Genomic DNA, 17,133 nt, shown 5'->3' with positions numbered 1-17,133 from the left:
GGCGATCTGCCGGACCGAAGCCTAGCACACCTATTTCCCCCGGTCCCTGCTCCTATCCAATATACAGCTGCAATCCACATGCCTTGAGTAGAGGGGAGAGGGACGAGAGCCTGAGTTGGGATATCAGTCTCCGATGCCTATCTCTCAGAAATACGTGCGACATTTTTTCTCACTGCTTTCAAGTTTTATAATGGAACAATGTGTCAGATACTTACATTTTAATGTGCTTTAGATTTCCATCATTCTCAGCCGAGTTTTGGGCTTCGTCGATAGCCTTGGTAGCCCTCAGTATACACCACTGACTACTGTGCTGTAGAGTGGGTCACTGCAGGTTGTCACAGAAGGAGGAAGTTCTCTCCTACTAAGGTTCAGTGTGCTTACGATACTTTTGTTCTTTTTCTTTCGCTAGTTTCAGTGAAGCGAAGAAGTTATCACAAATAATATTGATAATATTGATGAAAGGCTCAGCAAGACACAATACTACATGTTCACTTAGGGTCCAATTGGTGGGTCGCGTTTCATCTTTTCAAAGATAGGGAAAACTGTTTACAACGTACTTGGCTTCCACATCGACAGCTAACCAAAATTTAATACCAAACTTGTCTGGTTTATTGGCCATATACTGCATAAATAGGCAGCTAGATTTCGATGGAAAGAGCTGTTCATCCACGGTAATGTTCTCACTTGGTCTGTAGCAAATAGTAAAATTAGATATAAATTTGTCTTGCACAATGGATACAAGCGCCAATCTATCAATTTTCCCTGATTTCCAGGAAACTGTTTCATGCCACAGTTTGGGAGAAAATTCCAGGACCCCACTTCTGTGACCACAGATCGGAAACATTTGTGTCAGCTCCATAAGTTCCGCATGCATATGAAATACCAGTGATAGCGTCAAATTCTTCCAAAGAAAGTCTCCGTTCAGGATTGTTCAGAACTTTGCAGGCTCCAACTTCAGCATATCGTTCGATGTGGCGCAGCTCGTATTCATCAATAAAAAGACAAGCTGTAGCGGTACAAGTTCCTTCAATGTGGCATTTTGCATGTCCTGTGGGACCAGGGATTTCCCTCGGTACATTTCACTGTCCTCGATGGCCTGGCAGAGTTTGTAGATCAACAAGAGTCCACACTGTTCCATCCAAAGCAACTTCTTCATCGCCGACGACTTACCACAGCGTGTACGCTCGGCCCTCTGCAGTTGATACCGTGCTCCTTGCTAGTAACTTCATTATCTTCCTTAGTGTTTCCTTCACCTGCAAAGTATGAAGCCAGAATTTCACTGTGCACAGAATTAGGTAAATACAAAATGACTAAAAAGTCAAATAGGCTTACCTTTGTCGTCAGCTGTTTTGCTGGTGTGCGTGCATCGCTGTATTGCGGGTAATTCCGTAACCCTTGAGGTTGAAGGCTGGTGTGTAATTTCATGTTCACATGGCAATTCTACAGGCTCGACGCAACTAGAATTACTATCGGAACTATTTCCGTTTGTCAAGCTATACATGTCTTCACAATTATAAAGGTCTAAATCAGTCCCAGCTTCATCACTTGATTGTGATGGGGAAATGTTATGCTTATGGCTCAGAATTTCGGCATCCATCAGCAGACTACGCAAGAATGTTTCTTCGGGGTAATTACAAACATTAGGGAAATCTAGTTTGTAACGAGTGAACACGATAATTAACTGCTCGTTACGATTTTACACCTTTAATTACTGACATACTGACTATATTTTCCTGTCGGTGTACTTGTATCATTGTTTGAAAAGGGCCAACAGCTGTTCCACTGCAGCACAGCAATACATTCCTTTCGATGCTACGGTCATAAAGTATACTGTAACAGCTTGTTACAATGGTATCCTGCTCTAAATGAATGCCACTGAAGTCTGATGGGGTAGCTACTGCAGTACTGGTCAAAATGACCGTCCAGTAAAAGTAGGTATATGACCTCATAGCGCTAACTAGAAAGGAGTTACAGGTTTTTAAAGCAATATGCCAAAAAGTACACGTAAAATCAGTAAAAGCTACCAAAGGGTTTGTATATCCTAACCGTATAATGAGAGTGATAGAGAAAACTGAAAACGGTCATTTTGACCGCTGCAGAAAACCTAGTGTTAATTGTAATATTTTGTGCCTTCATTACTGCAGTGTTGCTGCTTGCACTTCTTATTCAACACAGAGGTTGGAACTTCAATAGTGGCAACACTGCTGTTGAAACGCCATGCAACGGAACCTAATAATGTCGCTGATAGCACACGTTAGTTACATACTACCTTAATTCAGAGCACATGGACTTTCCCTTCCCACATCACGCTCATGCAAACTGTCGCCTCATATTAGCTGGCAGTCTAAGGTGGTGTCGTCACGATTTTTTCAAAACTGGAACAAAGGAATTGAATAAAGATTGAATGTGTCAGAGGTCGTACAGCACAACAGTGTCATCAGGGTCTTCAAGAGGATTGCGGAGAATCTGCATTGCCTTGCGGAATAGTGGCACGGTGAGTAAAAGCCTTCAACGAGGGACGTAAAGTCGTCCTAGTATCAGTGAAGAAATGCATGCTCTTGCTGCATTACTGGACACTTGACGCCATATGATTTGTGGACTAGTCCAAGATACCTAGGTAGTGCATACGACTGTGCTTTGACAAAGTAGCGGCGACACTTTCTACAGAACCCACCCATAATTTTGCACGACAACGCTCGGTTGCATACAGCGCAAGCTGTGGCTGATTTGTTCGGTCGATGGGGCTGGGAATCGCTGTACCATATTTCTAGTTGAACAGATAGGGAAGGGAACTACCTATGTGAATCCTTAATGGCTGGCAACCAGGTATTACTCAATTGATAGCCAGTATCCCTGTTGAAATTGGCCCTTCACTATTATTATTTCGTTTCGGTGTTTTCCAAACTCGTATGTTCTTCATCGCCAGATGTTTCATTCCAGGTTTGTGTCAATGTCATACCTTCATATGTGCATACACATGTAATTTTATGTGACCCTCTCAGATTGATTCTGATGGTTCCGTCAGCTTTCGCTTTGAACGCTAGAGCTGTATCGCGACCGGGGAGCCATTTGGTGACGAATGAACGTACCATTTCCACTTCTATTACATCTAAATTCAAACACCCCATTGTTTGAGAAGCCTTTCTCGTGGACAGTCAAGATTTTCTTCTGATGACACAGAGCAAAGTTCTGCGAAGTGCAAAGAATTTCACCTTATTTTCTTGACAAGGCGTAAGCCCAAAAGCCTGTCTCATGTCTATCACTTTTATTTCTAAGCCTCTTTGATTTAGCTCAGTCCTAAATATTGCCAGCCAGGGACAGGTTTCTGGCATTTTCTATTGAACTGTGCACCAAATCCACCTCCGTATATGAGTGGCCATTTTCCAAAATTTTATGTTCTATAACCAATAAGTTTGTCGTTTTTATAATGTTTTACGTTGTATAGAAAAAGAGCTCGAGCTCTTGTGTTTTGACTGTCACGTGTATCTAAAAACAAAAAGTTTTCATCAGTTGTATCAAGGTACAAAGTGCAATTAGTTCTTTCTCACTGAAAATGTACCGGAATTAACATATTTACCAATGTAATCCTTGTACATTTAAAGGAAATTCACCCAAAATTAGGGCTGCAGGTTTTGCACGTAAATTACTTTAGCAATCCTTAACACGTATTCCACCTTTACAAACAATTTGAGTCTTTATTAATAGACTACATAAAAATCGGGGATATCATCAGTCGACACATAAGTAACAAAACATTATAAAAAAATTGCCACGTGGATATTAGTACATATGCACACTGAAATATGTAAAAATCTCTAATATTATATCATATGATTATGATTATTATTATTATTATTATTATTATTATTATTTATTTTCCACCAATTGTAGGTACAATTTATGGATGGTGAATGGAGAAAGGGCATAGCCCCACATACACGAAAGTGCCCCCATCACCACTTAAAATTACAATATTCAAATATACAATTACATTCTACATAGTGTGCTTATATACAGTTACCGTATTACAGGCATATTTACATACTACTCACAAGACATGGTCAACATTTAAGTAATTAGACACACTCACTCTCTCTCTCTCTCTCTCTCTCTCTCTCTCTCTCTCTCTCTCTCTCTCTCTCTTGAATCGCCACATATACTTTAGCTAGGCCGGCACACTCATACCCACATACAGTACAGTCTCACTCACTCGGGATCACATAAACTTTCATCCGTCCTCTCACTCATACTGAAAATTCACACAGTAGAAAAATTATATTATGTACGGAAGGTTTCATTATATATACATCCTTTTTACCTCTTTACAAAATTTCTCTGGACATAGTTCTTTCATCTGTGGTGGAAGTTTATTCCACAGCCGAGCAGAACGGTTAAAGAAGCCACTTTGATATGATACTGTTCTTGCAAATGGAGGGAAAAGGGACACACCTCGACCTCTTTGGGCAGAACGATAGTTCAGCTGTACACGGTTGAAAGGGTTTATATGAATGTTACCTGCGAGGGATTTTCTCAGGAAAGCAATATCTATTTGTTTACAGAGGGATGTTATGGAGGGCAGTGACCTAGCTCTATTTAAATGACCGTGTTGAGTAATTAGTCGTTCTGCTCGGCGTTGAACTCTCTAGTTTCGTCATGTTCTCCACTGTAGTAGGGTGCCAGGAAGGAAACCCGTACAACAGTATTGGCCGTACTAATGACAAATAGGCTGTCTGAACTGCTTTCTTCCTGGCTCCCAGTAGAGATCTGCAGATGAATCCCAGGACTCTGTATGCTTTGCACTGTATTTCCTCTGCATGCTTGTTCCATTTTAAATTGCTGCAAATGTGAATGCCAAGCAATTTTATTGAGGTGCAAAGCATCAAGTTTTTACCACATAGTGAAATTTGGTGTTGTAACTGTGATCTTGCTCTCGTTAAGCGTATATATTTACATTTCTGTACATTTATAATCATTCTATTTATTTGGCACCTCAGAGCCACATTATCCAGATCTGACTGTAGCTTATTTACGTCGTTCTCATTGCGTATAGCTCTGTAAATGATGGTGTCATCAGCATACTGTGCCATAGAAGACTATACACAACCTGGCAGATCCAGTGTAAATATCAAGTACAGAAGCGGTCCTATCACACTACCTTGAATCACGCCCGAGGTGACTAAGGTTTGTTCTGACCTGGCCCCACTGAACACAACGCTCTGCGTCCGACCTACCAGGAATGATCGAAACCATGCCAGCAGTTTGCCTTGAATGCCATACTTGTTAAGTTTTAACAACAGTCGTTGATGAGGTACGTGATCAAAGGCCTTACTCCAGTCGAGAGTTACGCAATCCACTTGGGATATATTAGACTGGTCCAGGGAATGTTGCCACTCATCAATTACTGTTGTTAAAAGTGTAGTACAGGATTTCCCAGGGAGGAATCCATGTTGGTTGTTATTCAACAGGTTTCTCTCATTCACAAAATCCAGCACATGTTTAACAATTAGGCGTTCCGTGCATTTACATAAACCAGATGTAATTGAGACTGGGCGATAGTTGTCTACATTTCCCCTGTCACCGTCTTTGAACACCGGAACGACATTTGCTTTCTTCCATTCTTCTGGCACAGTCCCACTATCCCACTATTCACTGAAATGTTAAATATTGCACAAAGAGAAGGTGCTAATGCTTCTGCACAGCGATGGACAATTCTGGCCGGCACGTTAACTGGGCCGCTCGCACTATGAGGTCTAGCTCTCCGAAGACTTGTTGCGACCTCGTTAGCAGTGAATTACAAGCTAGTTAGGGGTGGAAACGGAGGGGTTATCCTTGTAGTGAACATGTCTTCATCCTTGTCAGCCGTGGTGAAGTTATTTTTAAATTTTCTGTTAAACGTGTCTATTTCTTGGGGAGAGGAAACTGATAGTCCGTTGTACTTGAAAACAGATGGAGCACTGTTGCTGCTTTTGTGCATGTATATAAGAGTTACAGGGCGGTTAGATATTTACGGGTGGGGGTTGTCAGTGTCCAATCGGAGTGAAGTTATTTTGAACTGCTGGCACGATGTAAGGAGAAGCGGGTGAGAGATAGTGATGGTGGTGGGGGGTAGAGAGGGAGACAGCACTGTGAGTGCAGTGAGGCATCGTGTATGTATCCTTCCGAAGTAAGCTTCTACCTATAAAAATGAACCCTCTTAATGCAGTGAGTGAGTTATATAATTACTTTCAAGAAAGAATTTCCAGCTCTCTGTTTTAACCAAAGATGAGACAATGTTTCAGTATTTTTGTAGATATATTACAGTCTGATGCAGAAATAATATACACGCAGGCGTTAGATATTAATGAACACGAACCAGTATCTGAAACTGTTTGTACCTAATACGAATCTCCATCAGAAGAATCTACTTCACCTTCATCAAAACAGGAATCGACATCAGAATGTCCACAGAGCCTGGAAAAACATAGACTAGAATGGTCATTGTAAGAAAAAAGAAAGATTATAAACACACTAGCAAGATACCCGTGCTTCACAACAGTATTATACTGAAATTTATAATTGAATGCTTAACGTTTTATATGTAATCTGCCGAAATTCGTGATCTGACTTGTTTTCTGAGAGAATCCGACAAAAATTTGCGATCTGACTAATTTTTTGAGAGACTACGGCAAAGTTCCTCCCATTTTTCAATCTTTCTTTCCAGCAATCTATTTCGTACTTCCCGGGCTAGCTCCAGGTATTCCGCCCGGTCAGTTGGGTCCCTAAATCTTTGCCATCTTTTCCTATAAGCATTTTTAATATGGATCAAATCCTTGAGGTGATCCGGCATGGTGTCTTCTGGGGTGCCATGGCGGTACTGAACACATGGTCGGACTGTATTCGTAGTCATTACCTGGCCAGGACCCATTTCCAATGCGGTCCGCACATTTTGACTACGGTCCAGAATATTACTATTATTATTAGTGCTAGGGTGGGTGATATTAGTTGAATTTAGGTTATTATTATTATTATTATTAGTATTATTATTATTATTATAAGCAAGATGCAAGACCGCTACTTGGCGGTAAATTACATCTGCTGCCGTTGTCATTGCTGACAATGTGACCAGCACCATTGTTATGCGTAGGCAACTGCGCGGGAATTCTGGCAATATGAATGATATTTCTATGCATTATTGACCTTATTATAGAGGTGAACGATTGCATGGTCAAAATCATTCCTATCGTTTATTTCAAAGGTCTTAAAAATTTTATTTGTATGCCAGGAAAATCTACTGTAATCTAACTTCAAGTTCTCCGAAAGAAAAGATGGCTTGTGAAAACGAACCCAGGAAAGATAAAAAATGATCGGTTTATGGTTAGAATCAAGTTCATTATGAACAATAAAATAAATTGGTCTCAACTCCTTTTTCACCCCACTGCCGTTAAGTTGATTTCCCCCCCACAAAGGCATGTTTCTCTATGTTTAAAGGAGATTCCAAATATCAGTGTTCATATCTGTTACCTTCAGTGTTGAGATATAAGTATCCCCATAAAAAGAATTAACTTTTTTCACTTCCTTTCACACTCCCCCCTTAAGTGAATTTTCCGGATAAACATACTTGTTTCTTTATTAGTAAAGGATCTTCTAAATACCAATTATAAAGACTGTAACATCTTCAGTTTTTGAGATGTATCCTGATAAAAGGAATTCAACTCCTTTTTACCCCCACCCCCGAGGATGATTTTCCCCCAAAAATGTGTTTTTCTTTGTTTTTAAAGCAGTTACAAATACCAATTTTCACGTCTGTAACAACTTTAGTTTTTATTAGGTGTAAATATCTTCATACAATTCAATTAATTTTTCAGTTCTTTCACCCCCCACCTCCTCTCCCCGTCATTTGTTTTTCCTAATTCAAAGGAATACATGTTTCGTTACTTTTAAAGCAGATTCCAAATACCAAATATCACGCCTGTAACATCTTCAGTTTTTGAGATATCGGTATCCTAATAAAAATAATTCAACCCCATTTTCAGTCATTTTCATCCCCCCCCCATCCAGGTGGTTTTTCCAAAAACAAATAATACATGTTTCTTTATTTTTAATAGAGATAAAAAATACCATTTTTTCACTTCTGTAACATGTTAAGTTTTTGAGATATACTGTAGACATGCTCATTTTACAATTTCACCCCCTTTTTAGTTCCCCTTAATTGAGTTTCTGGAAAAAAAATCACCTATGTTTCTTTACTTTTACAGGAGATTTCAAATACCAATTTTTACGTCTGTAACATTTTACGTTTCTGAGATATACTGTAGATATAGTCTTTCTAAAAATTCACCCCATTTGCCACTCCTGTTTAACCCCCATTAATTGGATTTTCCAAAAACAAAAACAAAAAGTATTTATTTTTAAAGGAGATTCTAAATACTAGTTTTCAGGTCTGTAATATCTTCAGTTTCTAAGATATAAGTATCCTCATTAAAGGCATTCAACCCCTTTTTCACCCTTTTTACCCCTCCTAGTGAGATTTTACAAAAAACAAAAAAATTCGTGTTTATTTTTAAAGGAGATTCTAAATACCAATTTTTACATCTGTAAACTTTTAATGTTTTGAGATATACACTCATTTTAAAAATTCATCCCCCTTTTCATCCCCTTAGCAACAGAATATGCAAAAATCCTCCCATAGCGAGCACCTACATTATAAATGTATCCTCAAAATGTCATTTCTGTATGTCCAGTAGTTTTGGCTCGGCAATGATGAATGAGTCAGTCAGGACAGGTTCTTTATATATACAGATGGTTCAGCGCAAAGAAGCGGAAGCCAAAGCAAACATTTCCTCACTTATCATGAAACTCTATGAAAAACAATATCCTCGATTGAAGCACGAGGCGTAGTTGTACCGTTTTAAGGGAGATGTTGCAAAAGCGGATTCTATTGGCAAGTCATCTTCTAGTTTAACAGTCAAATATAAGCAGTTGTACAAGTTGTTGTTCACTCACTTTATGGAACACCTTGATAGTGCACTATATTAACTTTTAAAACTGGGCCCATGAAGAAGCCAACCGAGCTCGATAGCTGCAGTCGCTTAAGTGCGGCCGATATTCAGTATTCGGGAGATAGTAGGTTCGAACCCCACTGTCGGCAGCCCTGAATGTGGTTTTCCGTGGTTTCCAATTTTCACACCAGGCAAATGCTGGGGCTGTACCTTAAGGCCACGGCCGCTTCCTTCCCAGTCCTAACCCTTTCCTGTCCCATCGTCGCCATAAGACATATGTATATAGAAATAATATGAGTCACCACCTTATCAATACACTATTTTATTTACTACCAAACTGGTAAATAGGGTCAATACCGGTTTCGACCCCTAAGGGGTCATCCTCAGTTGACACATACAAAATATCTACAAAAACATCACATATAATGGTTAATGTTTAAAATTCATATGTCATTAAAATGCTGGTAAGAACATCTTAGTTTGGATATGCGTATATTACAATTAGTAGGAATGCAGGGGCGATATAGGCCTATGAATAGGTTCTAAGAATCTATAAGAATAAGTTGCCGATGTCCTGTCTGCTGCCGTTAACTTGAAGATGTCGGGTGGTGTGAAAAACTGAGGCCGTTTATGGAAAGTTCAGTCAATGGGCCTCAGAACATGTGGAAGGGAATGTGGGAGGTTTTTTTTTTTCCCCCCCCCAAGTTGCTTTACATCGCACCGACACAGATGGGTCTTACGGCGACGATGGGACAGAAAAGGGCTAGGAATGGGAAGGAAGCGGCCATGGCCTTAATTAAGGTACAGCCCCAGCATTTGCCTTGTGTGAAAATGGGAAACCATGGAAAACCATCTTCAGGGCTACCGACAGTGGGGTTCACTGGCCGCACTTAAGCAACTGCAGCTATCCAGCACAGTGGTTTATAGTTCAAGAAAGCAGTAAAAACCTAAAAACAGTCAACCCTGGACAATTTCTTTTCCAAGTAGGAGCCTAGATTTTTGTGTTTGGAAATGTATTTAATGTCCAATGCAGTATGGAATTTACATAATGTACGGTCACCATCTACCGTTTTAAAGTTCTTAGTATTTCTTTTATCTCTTGTGCAAGGTTTTATATAATATCTTCCCTTCTCTTATCAAGAATTTTTATAATACAGTATGTTCAATTACAGTATTTTACTTTATCTCTAAAAATACATGTCATGATAATCTAATACTGTATTTATATTGTGGCTTTCTTTTAGCAGCTCTTATATATCAGCCTATTTTGGTATTGTTCACAAACAAGGAAATCTGTTGGCTGTGTGTTTCACATGTATGTCAAAGTACAGAATAAGTTTTCGGGCATTACCCCTTTTAAGAAGTTTCCTACTTAAGTGTTTTTTTTTTTTTCCTTGAAAAACTTCTTAGCAGAGTTTCACTGTTTTTCTTTTTTATCTTATTCACTGTGTGATGGTTGTAATGGAGTTCAGAGTTGTTGTTAACGGTTGTAAAAGCAATTGTTACATTATGTTTCTTAAAAATGTTTGTTTTTTCATATACATTATTGTGGCTGTATGTAAATAGTGCTCAGTTCTTTCTTTTTAGGCTCTTCAATCAGTGTTGTCGCAGGTTTATTTTCAATTTTCCAAATAATTTTATCAATATATGGCTTATTGGAACTATTCATTTTAAGCATTCATTTTATAGCTAAAACTCGGTTTTTGCAATCTCTTTTTGGATAGGGATATCCTGAACACTCTGTGAACTACATTGTAAAAAACTGCCATGTTTAGAACCTCTGGATGAATTGAATCTCGTTTGATGGCGTTAACTGTTTGAGTAGACTTTTTCAATATTTTTAATGTGAGTTTATTTGACAATTTGACAACGACTTATTTCATTCAGATTCAGAAGTAAATTTGATTTGTGAATAGATACTATTCAGTTGTTGAAGTACTACTTTGTTCGTGACATTGTTGTCGATAATCATAAAGGCGACATGTACGTATCTCGTCCGAAAAATTATGCCTTTAAGATTGTTGATCTTACTATTTTCTAAGTGGTCCATGAATATTTCAGCCATAATTCCAGACGTTGGTGTCTCCATTGAAAGTCCATCTTGTTTATAAATTGACCATTGAATTCAAAATAATTATTAGAGGTCACAAAAACTAATTTTTAATAAACTCTTATTATTTCCTGTTTACCTAGTCTGCTGTGTTTAAGCCAATTGTTTTTAACTGTGTTGATAGTTTTTTGTAACGGAATATTAGGAAACATATTAGTTACGTTAAATGAATGCATCTGGTTCCTTGGTCAGCTCTGTTTAATCCTTGAATACTTTGAAAGTTATAGTGCTTCTTTAAAAATTGATGAATTTCGAAGTTTTATAAGTAGGGCTATTTATGAAGTTTACAAGGGGTCTAATAGGTGCGTCTTCTTTGTGCACTTTCAGTAGTGCCGTAGCCTTAGGAATGCCTGGATTCATATTAATCAGTTTCTGATAATCTCTTTCACCAAAAATAAATGTGTACTGTTTTAGTACTTGTTTCAGGTTTTTTTGTATGTTAATAGTTAGATCCTTTTTGACTATTGTAAATAAGTTTTTGCAAAACTTTTCAATCTTTTGAATGTAATATTTTCTACTGTCGCGTTATCCTTATCGGCTTTTGTTACAATAATTTTTTGTTTTAGTGATCTGGTTTCCTTATTCTGGATTGGAGGAGAAATTTTGAACTACTCAATCCATCATCATCAACTATTTTCAACATATGGCCAGACGGATTGGCAGATGGTTAAATATTTTTCAATAGATGTGTAGGCATGTCTTGTTTATTTCATGTGAACAAACACTCATGGCTGAAAATTTGTGATGTTTGCATTGAAGTGTTTTAAATATCTGGTTAAGTCTTCTTCTTGTCTGTCCAGTGTAATTGTAGGTTATGATCTTCATTTCCGTGTTGACATCCCTCAAACTCTGTCTTATTGTCCAGTATAGGTTTTTTTTTTTTACATTGGGCGCAGGTGGGTTTGTAAATCCCAGATTCATTAGACATTCAGTACATCAATATTATCATCGTATTACAAATAAGATTCAAGTAAAGCAAAAAATAATTGGTTTAAAGAAGTTCAGAATGATTTAGAAGAGCTGAATATTACAGTGAAGCAAATTGAAAACAGAGAAGAAAAAAGGATTCTCAAGAACAAACAAATAAAATTGTCATTAAAAACTGTACAACACAAAAAATGTCATATCTGATGAAGAGAGGTCAGCCAGAATGAAGAGGTTTTGGGAAAGGAAGATGATGATGCAAGCTAAATCTTCAGTTAATTCTTTAGTTCTTTATTTGGGTTTGATTTAAGTGCTCCAATGTGGGCGTAAACTATGTAAATAAATAATAAGATCCAAGTTTTTGCTGAAAGAAAATCTCGAGTAGTCCCTTCTTTTGATCAACACAATGGAAGGCAGTCCCATTTTAACATATTTTAAACACCATAAGGCAATGAGGGAGACAATAGTCGGATCACTGACCACAACAACAGTACATTAGACGCACAATTTAACTTCTTTTAAATGCAAAAATGTTTTGGGTTTTTTTTATAAGTTGTAGTACATGTTTTTACAGACAGAGCAACCTGCGTTAGTTCAACAACTTTTACCAGTGACATACAAGTGTATTATGAGCCTAGGACTTTGTTAGCAATTTTAATCTTAGATATAGGAAAGTCGCTGAAGATGCCTATAAAAGTTAGGCGGAACATGTCCTGCAATTAGACATTGTAATATTATGTACTGTAATTAATAAAAATCAAAGTATTGAAAAGGTGGACTCTCAAGAGTTTCATACCTGCCAATCCTTCAGATTTACCCGGAAACTCTCTGCCTTTTAACTCTTCTTCCGATTTTCTGATTTATTTCTACTTCTCCCTATTTTTGACCAATATAATCTCCAGTATGGTCAATACTCTTCCTCTAAGATAAATTCTTATATGCTTGTGTAATTTACGCAACCTCATTTTCAAGCGTATTTATTTGACGCTGTATTTCGTGAGTGTATCGTCCGTCGCCTTAGTGTATTGTGTTTCCCGCTCACCACAGCAGTGTGTGTGCTTTACAGCTGGGGATTCGGGATGGCAATTGCCCTACAAGCACGAGAGGCTAATGCGCGCTAGAGACTCACTTAATCGGGACGAAATACTGAGTTTGTTATTGTGCAGTTCGCGCGCTCTTAACATCGTTTCTGTGTGCAGTTTCGTTGGAGTTGTAGGCCACGTGCTTTTTCTTGTGGTTCGTTCCCCCCCCCCCCACTGTCAAAGTCGTTTGTTAATAATGTATGAGACATATTGATCTGTTTTGCGTTTTTCGGTGCATTTGTGTTCATTCTTACTTCATCATTTTAACGAGTTCAGTATATTTCAGGGAGTTGTGTCAGTGGCAGTTTCTGATATTTTCTCTTCACATTATGGCCAGAAAACATAAACATTATCTCAAAGTGTTCAGAGATACCAATAAAATTAAATTTCTGTTCATTTTACAGTCTAATAAAGGAATATATTATGCATTTTGTTGCATGTGTCTGTGTGATATAAATATTATTCGTTTGTTTCATAAATGAGAATGATTAGGATATTTTCTTGTAATTATTTTAATGTTTTCTTAGTTTAAGATATTAAATTTAATGGTCAGTTCGCATTGTAACTGTACATGTGTATGCCTTTTATCCTGTCCTTTCTTCACTACACATTTACATTAATAACTTGATAATTTTATTGCCCTCAGTGTAAATGTTTCTATATTTGTTCTCTTGCATTTTTCACACCCTTTAATATGCTTCTGGCCGGCCCCGAGGTGTAGGGGTAGCGTGCGTGCCTGCCTCCCGCCCGGAGGCCCCGGATTCGATTCACGGCCAGTTCAGGGACTTTTCTCTCGACCTGAGGGCTGGTTTCGAGGTCCACTCAGTCTACATGATTAGAATTGAGCAGCTATCTGACGGTGAGATGGCAGCCTCGGTCTCGAAAGCCCAGAATAACGGCTGAGAGGATGCGTTGTGCTGATGACATGACACCTCGTAATCTGCAGGGCTTCGGGCTGAGCAGCGGTCGCTGGGCAGGCCAAGGCTCTTTAAAGGGCGTTAAGTGCCGTGGGATTTGAATATGCTGGTGTCATCTTCAGAAATGCTATACACATTTTGTCACTGTATATGCATGTCATAAAATGCACGATTTTAAAATAGTTTCATATCCCTGTTTGGTAGTTTTTAATTAGGTTTCTCATTTAACACGTTCTCTTTCTTTGGGCTGTGCAGAATTGTCTTAACAAGGTTTTACTCTTGCCTGAAAACCGAGAAATCTTTAAGTATCGCGTCAATATCTTCACTCAATGAGTTCACATGTACTTGAACATACATCTTTTTCTGTTACAATATCTGCGATGCTTATCAAGAAATATATTATTTGCTTATCTTAGCTGATCAAGAAAATTTGATGGTGATATGGAAGGGGCTGTGTGTTTGTATGTATCAATATGAACTTCAATTTAAGAAGTATTTCTCTCTGCCTGTTCCAGCTCCTCGTGGAACCCCGCAGTTCGAAGAAGAACAGTTCCTGTCTAAAGTGTTTCTGTGGGTGGCTGTACTCTTTGTGTGTTGGCTCTTGATGGCATAACAAGATTCAACTCTACTGCTTCCAAGAATATAAAGAATGTTATTACATCTATTTTGTACATATTTAATAAATTTTCAAATGTTTGTTAGTTTCTCCCTGTACTGTGATCAGCAGTTTAAATGCTGTTGGTTTCAAGCAGAGTAAGAATTCTAGGTATGGGGACCTGTGTGTTTCTTTCAAATTCTGGCAGAACAAATTTCTTGGTGATCTGTTGTGACGAGTTGCACTTGGTGATGTGTGTGGGGGGAATGTGACTCTTACAATGCCTGACATTGGTCTACGTCTAGTGAATAAAATAACAGTGATCAAAGAATGGTGGTGATGTGAATGACAAGACGATGTGTCGTCAATGTGACCCGTTTTAATCGTTATGTTCCTATGTGGTAACTATGAATTTCCTTTTTGAAGAAAAGTATGTATATATTATATAGCAGTATGACTTAGACATGTTGTAGAAACTTTGAATTGATATTCAGACTGACAGTTGATTTAGCTGAGGTGATGAGGACATTCTCTCTGCTGTGTTCAGAGATCGCAAACCCAAGTTGTTGTTTCTTTTGCCTTACACAGCATCATTTGATGGAACTTGGATCAATTTTGGTTTAGTCCAAGTATGTAACTAACACGACCTGAGGGAAACTCTCGTGCAACTTGAACACTCTGTGTTCAGCTTGTGGCTTATAGCAGTTGACAAAACTTTTGTCTTCAAGTGGAAAATAAAATGTAGATATTAAGAATGGCCATGACAGAAATTTTTTACTATGATCTGCCACTATTTTGTGATATTTCTTTATCAGTGAGTTGGGTATGAGGTATTGCGGGTAGTAAGAGCAAACAGCTTACTTCAAAGAAACACATTTTAAAAGAGATCTATATTGAGCAAACTCAACAACTAGCCTGTCTAATTTCCTCTTTTTTTAAAGTGTTTTTTTTAGGGCCAATAACCAGAGAAGTGCGATACGCTTCGGCAGCCAGCACAATTCATATCCTCGCCACTAGAGGCTTTCATTCATTCTATTCCTGACCCAGTCGAATGACTGGGAACGGGCTGTGGATTTTCTTTCCTTCTTGAGGGCCAAAAAAGACCACATTAAATAACTGTTGCACATTTTTGCAATTCATTTTTGCAGCCCAGAAGTGCTGCATTCTTTCCTTGGCAACCTGCCATCTTTCCAACCACTGTTCTGTTTTTGTTTGTCACAGTGTGCTCGTATTTGAGACATCCTCTCGCCTTAGTCCAGCCTTTTGGAAGTCCTTCCTTACCTCCTGGAACCATTTGTCAGATACTTTAGGTCTATTATCAAGTATCTGAAAGATTTGTTTTGTCCATCACTTTCCAACCATTTGTCCATAGAATTTGTCTTTTCCTAACAGTCTCCATCACTCATTCATTCTTCTGATACAGTTCTTCATGCTCGCTTAACATATATTGTCCATTTCGCAAAAACAATTTTCCCTCAAGCTTCCAGCGTCTCTTAGACCAGCCTCCCCAGTCAATCTGAGGCACTCCCCAGCATTCAGTTTTAATCAGTGTTGTAGTGCCTGATCTTAGTGTGTAATGAGATTACTTTGAGTTCTACTATCTTTTCTACTGCTGTTGTTGGCTTCCCTTTCACATGTTTTCATTTGGACAATCTCGCAGAGGTATCTGAAGCTCCCAACTCTCTGTCCTACCATACCTTGTCTTAGGTGATGGAGTGCAGTTTTAATGTTTGTCCTGAACTTAGTCTTCTCAAACACAATCTGAAGCCCTGCTTTTGTTGCTTGCTCCTTGATTTCTATAGCTTCTAAATGTTTCTGGATGAAATTGCTAGGTCATGAGCAAATGATCTTGGCACCACTCTTCGATCCTCCAATATGTACTTGGTTTAATAAGCCCTTCTTGGAAATTTGTTCTTCCCATTCGCAGATACCTTTCTGCAACACATAGTTGAAGAGAACTGGTGATAACCCATCACCCTGTCTGACTCCAGTTTTAATTTCAAACAACTTAAGAAAATTCTGCCATGAACTTAACTTTTGAGAGTGTGTGTTAAGGTTTCTCTGATGTCTGTTTTTTCAAGTCCACTCCAAATTCTGTTAAGATGTGAAGAAGTATGCCCCAGTCAACTGAGTCATAAGCTTTTCTTGAAATCTACGAAGATTACTAGTAGATTCTTTGAGATGTAATTTTCCAGTACTCTTTTTCAGTCCATATCTGTTCAACACACGATCTTCCCTTCCTAAATCCCCGTTGGTATTGACCATGTAAGTGATCTGTCTGCTCCACTAGCCTGTTCAATGGAAATACTACGGTAATTGTTGACATCAGTTCTATCACCTTTTATTTGTGTAGAGGGTGAATCATTGCCATTTTCAAATCATCAGGTATCTTTCCATGTCCCAAAGTTTTGCAGTTTTTAGGTTTAACGCCTTGATTGTGATTTCACCACCACTTTCGAGCTTCTCTGCTGGTATTGAGTCTTCTCCAAAGGCTTTATTTTTCTCTAATTCTGCAACTATCGACTTT

At 38.4% G+C, this 17,133-nt stretch overlaps 1 protein-coding gene across 3 annotated transcripts in view; it reads left to right on the top strand.

The window, feature by feature from the left end:
• The window catches only part of LOC136882445 (E3 ubiquitin-protein ligase RNF185), a 63,650-nt gene extending 48,285 nt beyond the window's left edge, over nucleotides 1-15,365 (top strand). For all 3 annotated transcript variants that reach the window (XM_067155101.2, XM_067155098.2, XM_067155100.2), the window contains exon 6: nucleotides 14,527-15,365. In XM_067155101.2, coding sequence (XP_067011202.1) covers nucleotides 14,527-14,624 — 98 coding nt within the window. In that variant the 3' untranslated portion in view covers nucleotides 14,625-15,365. The remainder of the gene's footprint in view (nucleotides 1-14,526) is intronic.
• The last annotated feature ends 1,768 nt before the right edge of the window (nucleotides 15,366-17,133 follow it).

The sequence above is a fragment of the Anabrus simplex genome, chromosome 10 (genome assembly GCF_040414725.1).
Source record: "Anabrus simplex isolate iqAnaSimp1 chromosome 10, ASM4041472v1, whole genome shotgun sequence".
NCBI classification, from domain to species: Eukaryota; Metazoa; Arthropoda; class Insecta; order Orthoptera; family Tettigoniidae; genus Anabrus; species Anabrus simplex.
This window is presented reverse-complemented; position numbering and strand designations above follow the sequence as displayed.